Genomic DNA, 20400 nt, shown 5'->3' on the forward strand with positions numbered 1-20400 from the left:
GCATCGGGGTGAGCTCATCAAGCCGTGGGTTGGATCAGCTTGGCCAGGGATCAGTGGAGCCCTGTGGCCCTGCTGCCCATCGGAGGGGCATCCAGCCCCCAGGCCAGGTCCTGCTCCTCTCTTCCCAGCCACTCAAGCCTGAAAGCTCCATTCGCCTCTGCCCCTCCCTGTGCGCCCCAAGGACGGCTGCCTCTCAGAGGTTCCCTAGCTGGGTTTCTATTTTGGTCATACTATTCTGCTTCCCGAAAATTCCACCCGCCTGCAGTTCTAGGCAGAGAAGATGTTCTCTTGCTGTTCCTTTTTTCAAAAGTGATCTGTTGGCTGGCGGGTTGGCACTGAGTGAGTGGCCACCTCAGACTTGGCTGTGTGTCCGTCTGCCAGGGTGAGCAACAGGCCCACAGAGCTTCCAGGGGGAGAGGTGCTGGCAGGGACCACTGTGTGGCCTGAGTGTGATTTTTAAAATAATCTTTGACTCAATCCTGGGGCAAAAGGAGAGACTGTGAACATTCCTGAAGAAACGAATCTGTGTCTTCAGTTGTCAGGGGCAGCCTACCTCCCGAGTGAAATGATGAGGTCCCCAGAGTAATTTCTTTTCCGGGGGGGATCCTTTCCTGTGTCAGGGTCAGGGTGTCGCCATCCAGAAAATCACCTCTTTCCTCGGATGCAGGATAAAGTAGTGGTTAGGGGGGTGGAGGAGCCAGGTTGCCTGAGAATGAATCTTGGCTCTGCTACTTAGAAGCTGTGTGACCTTGGGCAAATTACTCACCCTCTCTGAGCCTCATTTTCCCCCTATATAAAATGGGGAAACGATATTACCTGCTTCATAGGGTTCTTGTGAGACAAACATGAACATATACTAGATGCGTACAGTGGTTCTCGATATAAAGTCAGCGGTATAGATGTGCTAGTATTTTGGTTATGACAAGCAGTTCACTGACTCACTAGCACTTTAGTAAGATTTAGTTGATCCACTCCCAGGTAGCTTGGGAGGAAAAGTACAAAGTGTGGAATGGAGAGGGTGTTGGAAGCACATTTTACCTCCTCCACATATTTTCTGAAGGTCAGCAGAATCTGAGGTATAAAGAGAATTCCTAAAGTGCTGACCAACCCATTTTATTTTTATAAAAATGTCTTCTTTTTTTTTTGTAATGCTTTCGAAGGGGTTGGGGACTACTGCGTTCAAGTTGTTGTAAAATAGAGTAACTAGGGCAGGGTTGTCACTGAAAAGATTGTTCTTTCAATAATAACCCAGTAGGCCCCATTTACTGAGTATTGATTCTGTGTGTCTTGGGCTTTGCATAGGTTAGGGAAACCGACAGACTTGTATCATCACCATCGTCATCACCCCGTGTCACACATGAGGACATGGAGTTTCCCCAAGTCTCACAGCCGGGGGTGGGAGTGGATCTGGAGTCCCCTAACCCCGTGCTACCCTCTGTTGACTGAGACCTGGATCTCAGTGTAGAGTTCTTGCTTGGTGGGGCAAAGAGGAGGGCTGAACTGGCCTCCCCAGCAATCTTGTCCTACAGTTTTCGGGAGTGGCCAGAGATTTCTCCACATATTCATAGGGCCTACCTATTGGGTAAGTACCCAGGAACTTGATGAAAGGAGGGGTGATAAGAATGAGAACTTTCAGGTGTCTGCCACAGAGATGAGCGTCACCTGCCAGGGCCGAGAGTGAGAAGATGTCTCATTTCTGAATCAGTTCAGGTTGAGGGCGTGAGTCATGAGTTGATGCTTCCAGCAGTCTTTGGGCCTCTGCTGTGCGCAGGCCTCGTGTGCCATGCTGGGGCTGTAAAGCCAGGAGCCGTGGTTCTCAGCTGGGGGCGAGTCTGCCTGGCAGGGGATGTTTGGCGATGCCTGGAGACATTTTTGGTTGCCACAACGGGGAGAGGGGCAGGGCAGCTGCTATTGGCATCCAGTGGGTAGGTGGCTGTGAGGATCAAGTAATTTACTACATGTAATGTGCTTGTAACAGTACCTAGCATGTAAGTTCTCGATATATTTTAGCTGCTTTTTCTGCATTATAATTATCTTCATAACAATTATTGATGTAAGACTCCTATCTGCCTCTAAGAAGCTCAGAGTCTAGAGGGAAGACAGATGAGTGAATCCGTAGATAGACTTCAGTGTGGGACTCTGTGGGACCTGGGAGTGTAGAAGAGCTGCTTGATCCAGCCTGGGGAAACGGGGAGGGCCTCCAGGAGGGGGTGGCTCAGGTCAAATCATGATGGATAAATAGTGGCTTGTTAGGAGACGTAAGGTCAGGAGGTATGGAAGGGAGTTCTGGTTAAGGGGAACAGCATGTGCGTGACATGGAGGTACAGAGGCCTTTGAGCAGCAACCACTGAATCCCCCATCACTGCTTCAATCTTCTTCCTCCCTTTGGTACTGATGCTTCGTATGCAGGCCAAGTACCTCCCATGGTAGGTGAAATGGATTTTAGGTGGTCCACCAGTGAGGACGTTGTACATGCTAAGAACTATTTTTCAGCACTACTTTCTCTTTGAACTAGTCAGAAGGAGTGGAGTTTCAGGCCAGGCATGGTGGCTAACGCCTGTAATCCCAGCACTTTGGCGGGCTGAAGTGGGTGGATCACCTGAGGTCAGGAGTTTGAGACTAGCCTGGCCAACATGGTGAAACCCCGTCTCTACTGAAAATACAAAAAAATTAGCCGGGCCTGGTAGTGGTCACCTGTAATCCCAGCTACTCAGGAGGCTGAGGCAGGAGAATTGCTTGAACCCGGGAGGTGGAGGTTGCAGTGAGTCGAGATTGCACCACTGTACTCCAGCCTGGCAAGAGAGCGAGACTCTGTTTCAAAAAAACAAAAAACAAACAAAGGAGTAGCGCATCAGTGAGGTACTGCTGTATCGTTGACACCTTTCTTTCTAACACTGGCTCCTCCCTTTCCCTGTTTCTAGGTCTTGACTTTCTGGGGTCTTGGAAATGTTCCATATTTTGATTATGTTGGTGGTAGCAAGAATGTATGACATTTGGCAAAACTCATCAAACTCTATACTCAAAATACTGACATCTGTGTATGTGAGTTATACCGCAGAAGCATTGGCGGGGGCGGGGGTGTATAAAGCCTCAGACTCAGAGCCTTTGCCCAGCCACTGTGTCTTGCTTGAATTTAGTAAGTTTTATTTTTATTGTATTTTTACCCTACCTTCTATTTATGGAGGTGACATTGATTTTCCATCTGCAGTAGTGGTATAAAGTGTCCTTTTAAAATAAAAAAAATAAGTGAGTGAATTTAAATACTAGAAATATAAAGTAAATATTTTTTGGTGGCACATGGATAGAGCAAAGATCGTGCAAGTGGTTAAAAAAAAAAAAAAACAAGCTTTTTGGAAACCCTCCTGAGAACATTTGGTAGTTCTGAGACGAAACTAACTTCACCCAGTGCCATGCGGGCATCGTGATGACTGTAAGAAAGCCGCCTGCGAGCGTGGCAGTTGTTTAAGGAGAAAGAGCGAGGAATCTCAGCAACTAACTTAGAGAAATATTTTAATGATGTGCTATTTGTGAAATTTACTGTCAAATACCCAGGGGACTGAGAATTAAATGATTATTAATTATCTTCATATTCCCTGCTTGCTGGTAAACATTTAAAGTCTTGTCAAGAGGAAAAAAAAAAAAAAAACACTCCGCCGCTTGGATTAATGAAAACCAATGTAAATGCTTTAAATACTTTTGCTGAGCACACTGGAGCTTTCTGTTTTCAGGGCTCCCAGGGAGTGGGAGTGATGTGTGTTTTCAGGACTGCGTTTCTGTGGACTGTCCACATCAGCCCCAAGGGTGTGTTTCTGATAAGATACAGTGCAGTTTTTCTGATATGGCCGGAATTTTTGCTAAGAAATTTTTTGTGTTTTGTTTTTCTGGTTCGAAGGGCAGTGAATTCTCAGAATGTTGTCGGCTACGGGTTTGACATTCCTCTTTTCCTAGATTAAAAATCTATGCTCTGTTACCTTCTAGGAAGGCGTGTGTGTGTGTGTACGTGTGAATTCAAATACACGTTTACATTAAACTACAGCCTCACAAGAACTCCAGGCCTTACAGATGCTGGCTAGAAAAATCGAAGGATTTCAGAGCCAGAAGCCACCAAGGAAACTGATTCAATTTAATGCTGTTCAGTTATAAATGAGAAGGTGTTGAGGCCTCCAGTGGGTGGGGGACTTTTCCAAAGTCACGCTGCTACTTAGTGGCAGAGCAGGACCGCACTCTTCATTTCCTGCTTCGTAAAACAGGGTTTCATTATTGTATATCATGTTATGTCACCTACCACCTATGAAATAAAATAAAAAATGTTTCTTTTGGGAGTTACATTTATTTTCTTACACTATTACACAAATCAAAGGAAGTCTCCTTTCTGCCATGCCACTGTCCTCTCATTCCTTAGTTCCCCTCCTTGGAGGATGTCACCGTTACTTGTGACTTCCAGAGAAAGCCTGCGCATCCTTCAGCTGTGCCTGTACATCTGTCTGTGTACATCTGTCTGTGCGTGTACGTCTGTACATCTGTGCATATATGTGTATGTGTAATCTGTATACATCTGTGTGTACATCTGTCTGTGTACGTTGTGTGTACATCTCTCTGTGTGTGTACATCCTCTCACTTTTTATGCTGTGCACACTGTACAGCTTGCTTTTCTCTAATACTAAATCTCAGTGGTCATTCCATGTCAATGCATAAAGAACTTCTTCAAGTCTTTTTGTAGCTATACTGTATCCCATCATATGAATGAGCCAGAATTAATTCATCCCCAATAGATGGGCTTTGGGTTGCTTCCAGTCTTTTGGTATTACAGTCAGAATTGTAGTAATGAATCTTAAGGATACACAGGTCATTTTGCACAGATGAGAGTATATCTGCAGGAAGAATTTTTTTTTTTTTTTGAAACAGGGTCTCATCCTGTCACCCAAGCTGGGAGGTGGTGGTGTGATCATGGCTCACTGTAGCCTTGATCCTCCCACCTCAGCTTCTCCAGTAGCTGGGACTATAGGTAGGTGCCACCATGCCCAGCTAATGAAAAAATTTTTTTTTTGTTTTAGAGATGGGGTCTCTACATTGCCCAGGCTGGTCTCAAACTCCCGAGCTCAAGCAATCTTCCTACCTCTGTCTCCCAAACGGTTGGGATTCCAGGCATGAGCCACCATGACTGGCCCAGGATGAATTTCTAAAAGTAGCATTGCTTGGTTCCGAGGGCACATGTGGTTCCAAGGGCACGTGTATTTGGAATCTTCATGGATATTACCAAATGACCCTCGCTAGAGTTATAGCCTTCTATCTTTTGGTTTGGATATTAGCATCTTTGGGCAATAGTTTATTCCAGGTAGACTTTTCTGAACTTGCATCATTCGTTCAGCCAACACATCCTTTCTGAGGGCCTGTTTAGTGGCAGGACCATTCCAAGTGCTTAGGGGCATGGCGGAGCAAGAGTCCTCATGGCATTTGCTGATTGGTGGGGGTGGATCTCGAGGTCGAGGGAAGGGCAGACTGGAGGTTGAGGGAAATGGAGCACTCCGCAGTTCCTCAGTCGTTATGGTGAGATGTGCACAGAACACAGCAGGGACCTGTGAGTGGGGCCTGAGCTAGTCAAGTGGTCAGGGGTCCTTCTAGAAGCATGCAGTACTTAAGCCGAGCTCATGGGCGTGAGTGAGCTTTAGTCATGTGGAGAAGGGGGTCAGGCAGTGGGTAGGGGAGGAGCTGTTGAGGCAGGGGGAGCAGCAAGTACCAAGGTCCCGGGGCAGGAAGGAGCTTGATGCTTTTAAAAACTCCTCTTTGCCAGGCAAGGTTGTTCTCATCTGTAATCACAACACTTTGGAGGCTGAGGTGGGAGAATCACTTGAGCTCAGGAGTTTGAGACCAGCCTGGGCAACATAGTGAGACCTCGTCTCTACTAAAAATAAAAAAAAATTAGCTGAGCCCGGTGGTGTGCACTGGTAGTCCCAGCTACTTGGGAGGCTGAGGTGGGAGGATCGCTTGAGCCTGGGAGGTGGAGGCTGCAGTGAGCTATTATTGTGCTACAGCACTCCAACCTGGGCAGCTGAGTAAGACCTCAAAAACAAAACAAAAAGTCACCACACTCCCCTTTGGCTGGAGTTCAGAGAGAGGGAGGAGAGAGAGTGAATGCAGGCGAGGGTAGATGGGCAGGCAGGGCCCAGCCAGGCTGCCTGGCGGGGGTCATTTATTTTTACCTAACAGCTGTGGGGAGCCATTTTGGAAGTGGGGGTACCATGACCCTAAGAGATCAGCTTGGCTAAACTAGACAGTATTTCCTCTAGGATAGCCCAGAAAGGGAACAAGGAGGCTGAGGCTCACTGGGGTGACCACCTGGGGTCCCCCAAAGCAGGAAGAGGTCTTGTTTCTGGCTGGCAGGCCCCTGGACATGGTTCTTATATTTACCTATTCTCTCAGCCACTCGGCAAATGTTTATGGGGGCTTGCAAGTGCCAGGCCCTGTGGTAGGTGCTTGGCAGACAATGCTGGGCCACAGTGACACGGGCCCAACGCTGACAGAGCTCTGGGTCGAGTGTGGGGTTGTAAAATTCTCTAAAGGGCCAAGGAGTAAATATTTCAGGCTTTGGGGGCCATTCGATTCCCAAACTACCAACTCTGCTGTTGTACTATACGAGCAAGCTGTAGCTTGCTTTGTTCACCCTGTGTAAATAAATAGGCTGGCTGTGTTGTCATAAAACTATTTACAAACACAACCCATGGGCTGCATTTGGCCCGTGGGCTGTGGTTTGCCTGCACCTGGTTTGGCAGAATGAGATTCCCTAAACAGATACCTGGTGTGATGGGAGCTGTTAGCAGGTGTCAGTGGAGAAAAGATGGCAGGGAAAAGGGGTGGAGGTGATCTTTTTGATGGGCCAATCTCAGGAGGTGCTGGCTGAGCATATGCAGGAAGGAACCAGGGGAAGTGGGAGGATCTTGCAGGGAGGGTTTCCAGGCAGAGGGAACCCAAGGCGTCTGAGGCAGGAGCTGCTTAAGTACTGCGAAGATGTTGGAGGGGTTGTTGCTGACTCAACTTGGGGAGAAGTGGGGAGTGGTGGGGGTGGGTGGCAGGCCGGGGCACATGCTGTGTTAGTGACTTTAGGTTCCACCTAAAGTGTCCAGAAGTCTTTATAGTAGGTTTTGAGAATGGACATTTTTTTAAAGGCTCTGTGTGACAAACAGACTGACAGCCACAGAGGAAGTGGGGAGGCCAGGGAGGAGATGACTGCAGTAGTCCCCGTGCGAGAGGACAGTGGCTTGGACCAGGGTGGATGCGATGGAGTGGGGAGACCTGGGAATCGAGTTTCTGTCCTGACAGTGGAGGGGGCTGATGATGGATCAGATGTGAGGCATCAGAGTAAGGAGTCCAGGCCACCCCATGAGCTGGTGGGGAGGTTGGAGGAGCCTCTGATGAGGTGGGGGGCCTTGGAGGTGAGGGGTGGGTGGTGGGCACTAACTTCATGGGAATTTCCCAAGCAGCCCCATGTGCCTGGACCTGTACAGGATGCAGTGAAGCAGGGTGTCTGCTAGAAGAGGCTCAGGCTGCGAATTAAATGACAGTGTGAGGTGATGTGTGGGAGTGTCCTTGGGTGGCTGACGTAGAACATTCTACTTGAACAGCATTCTCCAGTGGTAGGGCCTTTCGAGGTGGCAGGAGGAGCCTGGGGTAGGCAGCCGCTAATAAAGGAAGTTAGGTCATTTTGCAGTCATTGGTTTGATCTTTATTTTATTTTATTTTATTTTATTTTTGAGACAGTGTCTCACTCTATCACCCAGGCTGGCATGCAGTGGCACAATCTTGGCTCATTGAAACCTCCGCCTCCTGGTTTCAAGTGATTCTTGTGCCTCAGCCTCCTGAGTAGCTGGGATTACAGGCCTGTGCCACCATGCCTGGCTAACTTTTGTATTTTTAGTAGAGATGGGGTTTCACCATGTTGGCCAGGCTGGTCTCAAACTCCTGACCGCAAGTGATCTGCCTGCCTCAGCCTCCCAAAGTGCTGGGATTCCAGATGTGAGCCACCACGCCCGGCCTGCATCCACTGGTTTTAATGGTTTGGGTGTCAGGTAACCTCTGTAGCAGTGACCCTGCCTGTTGGGGGGCAAGTGGCTTGCCTGTGGTATTTTTAAGCCTGCTAATTCTGTATCTTTTGGTGGGCCTTTTCCCCGCTCTGGGCCTCAGTTTCCTCATTTGTAAAATGACACAGACGAGACATGAGTCAGGAGCCCTGGATCTGAATGAAGCCACTTCTTGTACTTGGTGTGAAATCTGGTAAAGCCCAGGGCACTGTGGGCTACAGAGCCTGCGCAGCCTCCCTCTGTGTCCTGCGTCCACGTCACGTGTGTAGAGTGCTGCCATAGGCCCTAGATGGGTGCTTTTCAAACTAGGGGTCATGACCCACAGTGCCGGCGGGTTAGGGGATCCGTCTAATGGGTCGTGACCAGCGTTGAAGCAAAATCACTCAGGCAGGAGGGAGGGTCTGAGGGTGTCATGTAGCAGGGGTAAGTATTGACTCGGGAGGCTTTTGTTTCAGTTGTGGGTGTATATGGTGGTGTGAATGGGGTTGTGAGATAAAGTGCACTTCTCCGAAGGGTTTCATTTAAACCCAAGGTTGGAGGCCCTTAGCCCAGGGGTCTTCCAGAACTCATTCTGCTTCGACCTCTCTTCTCCAGGGACCTGGGACAAAGTGGCCTCAGTTTTCTTCTGGTGAGGGACGGAGCTTCTAGCTTGGGGTTTGGCATGGTGGGAATTTGAAAAAAATAAACGACGTGAGACAAAATCCAGCCTGTGATTGCTCTGCACCGGGAGTTCTGTTTTTGAGGCTTAAAAAGACCCCTCCTTCCCCCTTCTCTTTCCAGAAGAGCCGAATGCACATAAGGTCGCCAGCCCACCCTCCGGACCCGCATACCCCGATGATGTCCTGGACTATGGCCTCAAGCCATACAGCCCCCTTGCTAGTCTCTCTGGCGAGCCCCCCGGCCGATTCGGAGAGCCGGATAGGGTAGGGCCGCAGAACTTTCTGAGCGCGGCCAAGCCAGCAGGGGCCTCGGGCCTGAGCCCTCGGATCGAGATCACTCCGTCCCACGAACTGATCCAGGCAGTGGGGCCCCTCCGCATGAGAGACGCGGGCCTCCTGGTGGAGCAGCCGCCCCTGGCCGGGGTGGCCGCCAGCCCGAGGTTCACCCTGCCCGTGCCCGGCTTCGAGGGCTACCGCGAGCCGCTTTGCTTGAGCCCCGCTAGCAGCGGCTCCTCTGCCAGCTTCATTTCTGACACCTTCTCCCCCTACACCTCGCCCTGCGTCTCGCCCAATAACGGCGGGCCCGACGACCTGTGTCCGCAGTTTCAAAACATCCCTGCTCATTATTCCCCCAGAACCTCGCCAATAATGTCACCTCGAACCAGCCTCGCCGAGGACAGCTGCCTGGGCCGCCACTCGCCCGTGCCCCGTCCGGCCTCCCGCTCCTCGTCACCTGGTGCCAAGCGGAGGCATTCGTGCGCCGAGGCCTTGGTTGCCCTGCCGTCCGGAGCCTCACCCCAGCGCTCCCGGAGCCCCTCGCCGCAGCCCTCATCTCACGTGGCACCCCAGGACCACGGCGCCCCGGCTGGGTACCCCCCTGTGGCTGGCTCTGCCGTGATCATGGATGCCCTGAACAGCCTCGCCACGGACTCGCCTTGTGGGATACCCCCCAAGATGTGGAAGACCAGCCCTGACCCCTCGCCGGTGTCTGCCGCCCCATCCAAGGCGGGTCTGCCTCGCCACATCTACCCGGCCGTGGAGTTCCTGGGGCCCTGTGAGCAGGGGGAGAGGAGAAACTCGGCTCCCGAATCCATCCTGCTGGTTCCGCCCACTTGGCCCAAGCCGCTGGTGCCTGCCATTCCCATCTGCAGGTGAGCAGGGCTTTGAAAATTATTCTGTGGTTTAGTTTTAAGAGATGGTTTTCTGGTTATGAGCATGGGATTCAGAGTCAGGTTTAAGACTGACTTTAAATGGATTGAAATCTTGGCTTGGCCCCTTGCTGGTTGCGAGACCCTGAGAAGGAAGACCCTGGGCCAGGTTTTTCTCATCTGTAAAATCGGTATAATTAGTGTACCTGACTCACCAGGTGGTTATGAGGATGCAGTCATGATGAATGTAATTGCTCATACGGTTTATTCAAAAAGTGTTTATTAAACATCTAGGTGGCAGATTCTGTTAGATAAGTAATGGAGAGACAGTGGTGAACTAAACAGGCAAAAATTTCTGCCTTCATGGTGCTGACATTCTAGCAGGCACAAAGCAAGCCTTAATATGTAAAATCTATCTCATTATAAGAGGAACTGGTGTTAGCATCTGCTATGTGCCCCAGTTATATGGAGGCCCTAAAAAAAAAAAAAAAAAAAGAAATGTGTGAGCCAAGGAGCTTAAAATCTTGGGAAGCTGAAGAGATGTATGTAGATAGCAGAATAGCACATAGGCTTTGGAGTCTCTTAAGGCTCCCTTTGAGTCCTGCCTCCGCCACTCACTACTTGAGCGAATATGGGCATCTCTGCTGCTGCCTTTCTGCTGCTGTGCTTGTGAAAGACATTGCTAATCAGTCAGCACCCTCCTTCTCATTGAGCACCTTTATGAAGCCGTGCCTAGCACAGACATCACTAATCAATCAAGAGCTTCCCCATCCGCCCCACCACCCCCCTGCATTTGTACTGAGCACCTTTCTGGTCTTGGTTTTCTCCCTGTGAGAAAATAATAGAACCTACCTTGTGTTTTTTTTTTTTTTTAAATGGATTAGATGAGATGATACACGTCAATCTCTTAGTATAGAGCCTGTGCAGTGGTATCCTGGGATACCAAAATCTGAGGATGCTCAGGTCCCTTATATAAAATGGTATAGTATTTGCATATAACCTATGTACATCCTCCCATATACATTACATCATCTCTAGATGATAATACCTTAGAATACCTAATACAGTGCCTGCACACCACTTCATTCATATGGACTCAAAGTAGAAACTACAGCATGGAAAATTCAAATTTTGCTCTTTGGAACCTTATGGAATTATTTTTTCTGAATATTTTCAATCTGAGGACACAGAACCTATGGATACAGAGGATGAATTGCACTCTCTATGTATATTCTTTCATTTGATTCTCACAGAAACTTGGTTTGTATTATTTTTTATCTTCATTTTGATGAAATGACAAAGGAGGTACATGAAGTCTAAGGCCAGAGATTATCCTATCTGTTCTCCTACATGAGGAATTGGAAGACTCATGCTATTACCACGATTCCTGTGGTTTTCAGGTTATTTTTTATTTTAGCAAATGGAAGCCTTTTATCCCCAATATTAAATTGAGTCCCCAAATAGGCCGGGTGCGGTGGCTCATGCCTGTAATCCCAGCACTTTGGGAGGCCGAGGTGGGCGGATCACTTGAGGTAGCAAATTCAAGACCAGCCTGGCCAACATGGCGAAAGCCCATCTCTACTAAAAATACAAAAAATAGCCGGGTGTGGTGGTGCATGCCTGTAATCCCAGCTACTTGGGAGGCTGAGGTGGGAGAATTAATTGAACCTGGGAGGCGGGGGTTGCAGTGAGCCAAGATCATGCCACTGCACTCCAGCCTCGCGACAGAGTGAGACTCCACCTCAAAAAAAAAAAAAAAAAAAAGTTGAGTCCCCAAATAGATAAAGGTGGAGCTCTTTTGATTGGTGTGGGGTTGAGGGTGGCCTCGGGCCCTGCCTGCTGGGCCTTGTTCACCCCCATACCAGACGAAAATAGACTGCAGGGTGCATCCAGCCTGGCATTTCCTCCACAGCAGGTTCTGAGAACACCAGGGCTGCAGTATGTCCATTGTTGTATCTTTAAAAAAAGGAGTTTCTGGGTTTAACAGAGTTAAGTAGGTGCCTGTGTGCAGGCCTTCTCAGAGACTTTAACGTGGACAGAATCTGTGGTGATTTCAAAGGCCATTTGGCTACAGAGTTCTGAGTTCGGTGACTGAAGTTTCACAGGGCTGTCTTAGAAAATGCTGCCAGGCACAGTGGCTCACGCCTGTAATCCCAGCACTTTGGGAGGCCGAGGCAGGCGGATCACCTGAGGTCGGGAGTTTGAGACCAGCCTGACCAACATGGAGAAACCCCGTCTCTACTAAAAATACAAAATTAGCTGGGTGTGGTGTTGCATGCCTGTAATCCCAGCTACTTGGGAGGCTGAGGAAGGAGAATCACTTGAACCCAGGAGGCAGAGGTTGCAGTGAGCTGAGATGGCGCCATTGCACTCCAGTCTGGGCAACAAGAGTAAAACTGTCTCGAAAAAAAAATAATAATAATAATAAATAAAAAAAATAAAAAGGAAATGTCCTTTTCTTCTTTTTCCATTTTTCTTTCCTTCCTGCTTTCCTTCTCTTTTACCCTTCATTCACTTTTCCTTCATTCTTTCATGAAATGCAGCCAGGCACTGTCCTAGTCACTGGGGAGACAGGTGCAAACTAGACACACACCCCCATACCACATGGAAATGGACTGCAAAAAAAAAAAAAAAGAAAATCCTGATCAAGACTAACACCTGGTACAGATTGAGAAATTTGGGCTCAGAGAGGTGAAGTGACAAGCCCCATGATCACCAGCTAGTTAATGACTACATTGAAAATTAGAATCTGGGATTCTTAACTCCTTGTTCTTTGTGCTACGTAGACAGGTCAGTCTCCAAACCATGATTTTATTTAGTGGTTGAGAGTAGGGAGGGACACTGCTATAAAATATGATTATGATACATTTATCGGAGACTTTGTTTACAAAATCCTTTCCTCTCCATTAGGCATGTTGATCAGAGAGGTTTAGTCCTTTAGTTCCTCACAAGTACCGGTCTGTGCCAGCCAATGTGGTCTTTGCAAGAATCTTCCATAAAGTTGAGAGGATGGGGCATCAGGGAAGTCTCTTGATAACATTGATCTCAGGTTATACAGGCAACTCAGCAGAGGGCTGGAATTCAAATCAGAATTTCAGGCTGGCTCTGATGCTTTACTTCTTTTTTGTTCTTTTTTTTTAGACGGAGTCTCGCTCTGTCACCCAGGCTGGAGTACAGTGATGCGATCTCAGCTCACTGCAACCTCTGCCTCCTGGGTTCAAGTGATTCTCCTGCTTCAGCCTCCTGAGTTGCTGGGATTACAGGCACCTGCCACTACACCCGGCTTTTTTTTTTTTTTTTTTTTAGTAGAGATGGGGTTTCACCATGTTGGTCAGGCTGGTCTCAAACTCCTGACCTCGTCATCTGCCTGCATTGGCCTCCCAAAGTGCTAGGATTACAGGTGTGAGCCACCGCACCCGGCCTTTTTTGTTTTGAGATGGAGTCTCGCTTTGTTGCCTAGGCTGGAGTACAGTAGCGTGATCTCGGCTCACTGCAACCTCCGCCTCCTGGGTTCAAGCGATTCTCCTGCCTCAGCCTCCCGAGTAGCTGGGACTACAGGCACACACCACTATGCCTGGCTAATTTTTTTTTTTTTTTTTTTGGTATTTTTAGTAGAGGCAGGGTTTCACCAAGTTGGCCAGGCTGGTCTCGATCTCCTGACCTCATGATCCATCCGCCTCAGCCTCCCATAAGTGCTGGGATTACAGGCATGCTCTACTTCTTCAGATTGTATTTCAACATCAAATACCTACTTCGGAACCAAACAAAAGTATAAATTGAAACCTGGGGATATGCCGCTGAATTTTCTTCTCACACAATTTTTGGTGCTTTAAAGCATATTAATACAGGGCTAAAGTGGTTTTTTAAGGAGTCATAGTTTGTAAACCTTTGAAAACTTTTCACTTGTGTACATGATATGGGTAAAAGTGTTTGACACGTGTGGCTCGTTGGTTGCAGGCAGAAGCTTGAAAGCATGTTGGCGCTGTAACTAAGGTAAAATAAAGGCACTTTGGATACCCTAAGACTGCAGGGTGGCCAGGCACAGTGGCTCACACCTGTAATCCCAGCTGGCCCCCCACAAAATGTTTAAACTTAGCTAGGCCTGGTTGCATACACCTGTGTTCCCAGCTACTCAGGAGGCTGAAGCAGGAAGATAGTTTGATCCCAGGAGTTTGAGGCTACAGTGAGCTGTGATTGCACCACTGTACTCCAGACTGGATAACAGCAAGAGCCCAACTTTTAAAAAAAGAAAAAATTAAAAATATACTTCATGGTTCATGTCATAGCCCTAGAGAATGAAAAATTTGCAGTAGATAGTCAATAGATGAATAGGTAGTTAAATATTCTTTAAAGTCAACTCTATTTCATTGTAATTTTTGTTTTCTTTTTATCATTATATCAAACTATATGGAAATCATATGGTTAGATGTGAGTGATTGTTTGATAATGTTAGTCCATTTGTATCCATTTTAGATATTTCACAATTAGAGACTATGAAACTTCAAAAAAAAAGACTGCAGGGTAAGAGGGATTTCAGGAGGCAATGTGGTTGGAAAGAAGGAGAGGAGATTTACTTGCACAGGGAGGATGTGATTATAAGTTGGATTAAATGTTTAAGTTGGAATCTGGCACAGATGAAGTTTATGGAGGTGCTACCCCTTGGGCTCCCCTTGGTACTGCTGTGATAGAGAAGACATAGAATTGGCTTTATTGCAAGTGCTTAACCAAGCCCAGCTGATAGTGTCAGCTCCTAGCAGCCCTGAGCTAACTGGGAAAGAATACTCTGATGAATGATTTCTGCCATATGTGAAAACTCAGGACATGGTGACATAAATCCATAGTGATGCTTTTCAAAATTCCCAGGGGAAAAGAAGTGACAGCAGAAATGTGCTAGAACTAACATAAGCTTCATTAATTGAGAAGTTGCTCACACTGTCTTCATCAAGGTGGAAGAGAAAGCAAAGAGAAAGATCTCTACCCTGTGAACAGTTCTAACCTGTCATGTCTAAGAAATATGTGCTGCCTCAGCATTTTGTTCACATACAATCATGCCCCCCATGATCACGTTTTGGTTAGTGATGGAATCCGTATATGGGGGTGGTCGCATAAGATTATAATACTGTTTTGTTTATGTTTTTGTGTTTTTTTGAGACAGAGTCTCTCTGTCACTCAGGCTAAAGTGCAGTGGTGCAATCTCGGCTGACTGCAACCTCCACCTCCCAAGTTCAAGTGATTCTTGTGCCTCAGCCTCCTGAGTAGCTGGGATTATAGGCATGCGCCACCAAGCCCAGCTAATATTTGTATTTTTAGTAGAGACAGGGTTTCACCATGTTGGCCAGGCTGGTCTCGAACTCCTGGCCTCAAGTGATCTGCCCACCTCAGCCTCCCATAGTGTTGGGATTACAGTCATGAGCCACTGCACCCAGCCTTGTGTTGTTTTTTGGTTTTGTTTTTTTTTTGAGACAGGGTCTCACTCTGGTCCCTCAGGCTGGAGTGCAGTGGTGCAATCACAGCTCACTGCAACTTTGACTTCCTGGGCTCAGATGATCTTCCCACCTCAGCGTCCCAGGTAGCTGGGACTATAGGCATGCACCACATTGCTTGGCTGATTTTTTTTGTGTGTTTTTAGTAGAGACAGTTCTCTCCATGTTGCCCAGGCTGTCCTCAAATTCTTGGGCTTAAGTAATCCACCCATGTTGTCTTCCCAAAGTGCTGGGATTAAGTCATGAGCTACCACACCCAGCCATAATACTGTATTTTTAGTGTACCTTTTTTGTGTTTCGATATGTTTAGATACACAAATACTTCTCATTGTGTTACCATTGCCTATAGTATTCAGTACAGTCACATGCTGTACAGGTTTGTAGCCTAGAAGCCACTATACCATATAGTGTAGGTATGTAGTAGGCTGTGCCATCTTGGTTTGTGTAAGTGCACTCTGATGTTCACATAATGGTGCATTTCCTGGAATGTATCCTCATTGTTGAGCAATACATGACTGTATCCATGATTTTCAGAAAAGGGGCCATTTACAATTATTGTACAAGTTGACTAATTCTGGTTTATTGCACACATGGCTGATTTTATTTTCTCCTTTAGCATCCCAGTGACTGCATCCCTCCCTCCACTTGAGTGGCCGCTGTCCAGTCAGTCAGGCTCTTATGAGCTGCGGATCGAGGTTCAGCCCAAGCCACATCACCGGGCCCACTATGAGACAGAAGGCAGCCGAGGGGCTGTCAAAGCTCCAACTGGAGGCCACCCTGTGGTTCAGGTATGGACTTGAATGCTCTTCCTTTTGTGTGTGTTTGTCACTAAGAGATTCACTTCTGCTGACCCACTGTTTATTGCTTGTTAAGGTGAGGTATGTGTCTCAGCCTCTTACTCCTTTGAGGAATGAGAAATATGAGATTAAATTAGCATTAGAAGCTAGTCCAGCTACTCATAAGCCAGAGGAGAATGTCTTCTTGAGCTGGATAAGGATAGGAATGATATTCATGTGCCCGGATGCTTCTTCCCTTCTCTTTCTGATGGAGAAGCTGCTAGAGTTTTGCAGAGGTTTGTGTGTTGACAGAAGGTTTCTGAAACCATCATCTTAAGTTTCAGATGAAGAGTTCATTAAGAAAAAATAGTAATTTTTGTAAAATACAGAAAAGTAAGAACAATTAAAACTATACATTATCAAACTACCTAAAATAGCTATATTAGTATTTTGATATATTGCCTTTCTTTTTTCTATTCACAGACACGGCAGTCTCTGTTAACATATATTTCTAATCTTAATTCTATAGTGAACATGTAGATTGTACTCTGATTTTTTAAGTTTACATTTTGCCATGAGCATTTCCTTTTGTTTTTTTCTTAATCAGTGTCTTTTTTGTGTGTCTGTGGCTTTTGATTTAATCTCAGATTTTTTTTTCAAAATAAGTAGAGAAGTGTGCCTATTTCCCCCCAAAATAATTGGAGTTGAAATATTCTTAATTGTATAATCTGGTTAACCAGGAACAACTGACTGGTGCCCAGTAACAAGTCAATTAACTGGAACTTTTAATACATTAAAATTAATATAACATATTTTTTGGTATTTTCCTTAAAGTAGAAGTATCCTATTAATATGATAAAACCTAGTTCTTAATCTATAGTGTGCATCAGAACCTCTAGGGTGGTTCTTCAAAACATTCAGATTGTTGGGCATTCTGAAACTAAATTAGAAACTATATAACATGAGTAAAGCCTAGGTAAACAAACAAATGAAAAACGGCAAAAACCCCCAAATCTCCACAGGTGCTTTGGGTGTGTACCTCTGATTAAGGACATCTATGATAATATTAAGAACTTGTAAGTCCTGACAATTGCTTTTTTTTTAAAATCGGACAACACAGCCATCTTCAAACCTGTTTCTATTCATTGAGTTTTGGTTCTTGACCATGAGTCCCATTTTCCTGTTGTGTTGCCTGTCTAGTAGTTGTCGACTGCATTCTGACATCGTGATGATATATGCTGGATATGGTAGACATTCTGAACTTTGTTTTATGCTTCATCAGGTGGATCTGTGGAAAGCTCAAGGTGTATCTAATTTGATGGGGCTTAGCTTTTAAACTGTCTTCTCTGTATTTTATTTGAGGATTGGTTTTAGGCCCTGTTAGGGCAGGCCTGGAGTAGCCCTTCCTCTGAGGCATGTTGCCTGTTCTGAAGGCACGGCCTTTTTAGATGCTTGGTGGGGAGGTCTCTTTAATCTGGTGGGCTGGAATTCCCATATGCCAGCTCTGCTGCACTCTTAGTCTCTCTGTTCTCTCCACCCCATAGCGGCCCCTCTCTGCTAAACCTCGCACCATCTCTCCCTGTGCTTACACAGCCCAGCCCTTGGCCAAAGACTTGAGGGTTCCCCCAGCAGCTTCCTCCTCTCTGATGCCACTGATTCCAGCAGTTTCCACAGCCTGACACTCTGAGTGGTGCCAGGAGTCCAGAATTATTTCAGGAATCCTCAGCACAGCAGGACCACCGTGCTCTGCTCGGATGCTACTTCCTGCATGTGGCAGGGGAGCTGTCCCCAGGCAGAGAGCTGAAGTGAAGGTGGGCTCGCCTGTGTACTTCCTCTCCCTCGGGGACTGCAGTCTTCTGACTCCTGCCATCCAATCCTGAGAGCAATTGCCTTATGTAATATATATATGTATTTTTTTACAGAGTCTGTCACTCTGTCACCCAGGCTGGAGTGCAGTAGTGCAATCTTGGCTCACTGCAACCTCTGCCTCCTGGGTTCAGGTGATTCCCCTGCCTCAGCCTCCTGAATAGCTGGGATTACAGGTGTGCGCCAACATGCCTGGCTAATTTTTGTATTTTTAGTAGAGACAGGGTTTCACTATATTGGTCTGGCTGGTCTTGAACTCTTGATCTCAAGTGATCCACCCGCCTCAGCCTCCCAAAGTGCTGGGATTACAGGCGTGAGCCACTGTGCCTGGCCAAGTACTCTGTTTTATGTGTCCAGAGCTCCATGCACCTTTCCTTCATGCCACCTGCCACTGCTTGTAATTCTAACATTTGCATAATTATTTCGTCAATGTCTCTCTCTCTCTTAGACCATGAGCTTTGTTTAAAAGAGACCACAACTTCCTTCTTATTCTTCATTGTATATCAGCACCAAGCACAGTTTGCCGCCACAAACATAGCAGGCACTCAACAAATAACTTGGAGAATGAATCTGCTCATTAAATGCATTGGCCAAACAATCTTAAGTCTTAAGGAGAGAGAATCTGTATTCATTTCTGGCTGTGTGGTATCTTCATTCACTGATTATTCGAAAGATGTTTATTGAGCACCTACTATGTACCAGGCATGGTGCTCAATTCTGGGTTATGATATGAACAAAACAGCTGGAAATTCTCACCATCATGAGCTTACATTTTGGCAAGATGATGGTAATAATAAACACTTAGAAAACATTTGCTGCCTGTGAGATACTGTTCCAAGTGCTGTATATGTGTTAACTTATTTAATCCTCAAAAGAGCCTTATGACGCAGGTAACAGGTCAAGGAGCTGTCAAGGACTTGTTGAAGGTCATGGCTATTAAATGGTGGAGCTGGGATTTGGATACTGCAAGCTCTATTTGCAGCACAGTAGATCCTATCATCCACATCTCTTTGCAGACCAGCTCTTCCTGCCTTCTAACTTGTGCATAAAAAGGCTGATGGGGAAATGCCCATGCCTCCTGCGGGCCACTCCCTTCCCCCTAGTTTTGCCTGCTGTTCCAGTATGAGTCTTGTCATCACCTCATGGGAGCCTAAATCCTGATTCTTAGGGAGATGCTGATTGGCCCTGGCTTGGGAGGGTACCACCCATTGGTCCAGTAGGCTGTGGCCTGGAGGTTGGGCTGCATGAGGAGTGAGGCTCAGCTCACCCATTCATCAGGGGCTGGGGCCCTGGCAATTTCCAGAGAAGGGAATGGGCTGAGTGTACAGTCCAGGAGACACCTGCTAGGCTGTCCCTGAAGTTTGTGCCTCTCTCTCTGATAGCTCCCAAGGACTCTTCCCTCTTCATGCCTGTGACTTTATTTATTTGTTTGTTTGTTTATTTTAGAGATAGGATCTTGCTCTGTCACCCAGGCTGGAGTGCAGTGGCATGATCACTGCTCACTGCTGCCTTGAATTTCTGAGCTCAAGTGATCCTCCCACCTCAGCCTTCTGAGTAGTTGGGACTACAGGCGTGTACCACCATGCCCAGCTAATTTTTTCCTTTTTTGTAGAGACATGGTCTCCCTGCATTTCTTAGGCTGGTCTTGAACTCCTGGGCTCAAGTGATCCTACCACCTCATCCTCCAAAGTGTTCGGATTACAGTGTGAGCCACCACCGCTGGCCCAAGTGCCTGTAACTTTGAAGATCCAATATATGATTTAAAAACTTGTAGATAAGTCTCTTTAAAAGACAAAAGTGGAGTCTTTTAAAGTCATTTGAATAGATTATGTTTTTTCAAAATAAGTCATGCTAATTCCTGATTTTTAGCATGGGAAATCAGTTAAAAAAAAAACTTCTTTGTAAAACGAAGAAAATAGTAGACTTTAAGAGGATTGCTGCTCTTATCCTTCAAGAGAGTGGGAAAACTCCTTCTGGAATCTGCAGCACTGCCCCTTTCATACCCAAAAGAGCAGTGTAGCCTGCTTTGTACCTTGCCTGAATGCTTCCGTCGGCTTCTCTGTTGATTTCTGTCTTACTCTTTATCTCTGTATCTGTTTCTATTTCTGAACCACAGCCTCTTTTCCCCTCTCAGTTACTCAGGCTCCACCCTTCTCTCTTTTATTTGCCTCACTATAGAACTTCATTCTTTTTTCATGCCTAGTGGTTTTAAGCTCTTCTTTATATAAAAAGAAAATGAGTATAAGACCATTTCATTTTTTATCCTTAAATATACAATTAAAAATCTTAAACATATGCCATGCTCAGCTGTTCTCTTCATTGCTTTTTTTGAATGGTACTTGGTCTTGGAAGAAAGTTTGTTCCCAAACCTTAAGTGCTTGTCAGATCTCATG

General features: G+C 46.6%; 1 protein-coding gene across 8 annotated transcripts in view; it reads left to right on the top strand.

Moving 5' to 3' along the window:
* The window catches only part of NFATC2 (nuclear factor of activated T cells 2), a 154485-nt gene that overhangs the window by 10502 nt on the left and 123583 nt on the right, over nt 1-20400 (top strand). For 4 of the 8 annotated variants that reach the window (XM_055266585.2, XM_055266589.2, XM_055266588.2 and 1 more), the window contains exons 2-3: nt 8856-9885; nt 15982-16153. In XM_055266585.2, the coding sequence (XP_055122560.1) occupies nt 8856-9885; nt 15982-16153 (1202 nt within the window). Of the gene's footprint in view, nt 1-1061; nt 1583-8855; nt 9886-15981; nt 16154-20400 lie in introns of those variants that run through there. The other 4 variants (XM_063634203.1, XM_063634204.1, XM_063634202.1 and 1 more) reach the window with 3 other exon arrangements.

Source organism: Symphalangus syndactylus, chromosome 24 (genome assembly GCF_028878055.3).
Source record: "Symphalangus syndactylus isolate Jambi chromosome 24, NHGRI_mSymSyn1-v2.1_pri, whole genome shotgun sequence".
In the NCBI taxonomy this organism is placed as follows: Eukaryota; Metazoa; Chordata; class Mammalia; order Primates; family Hylobatidae; genus Symphalangus; species Symphalangus syndactylus.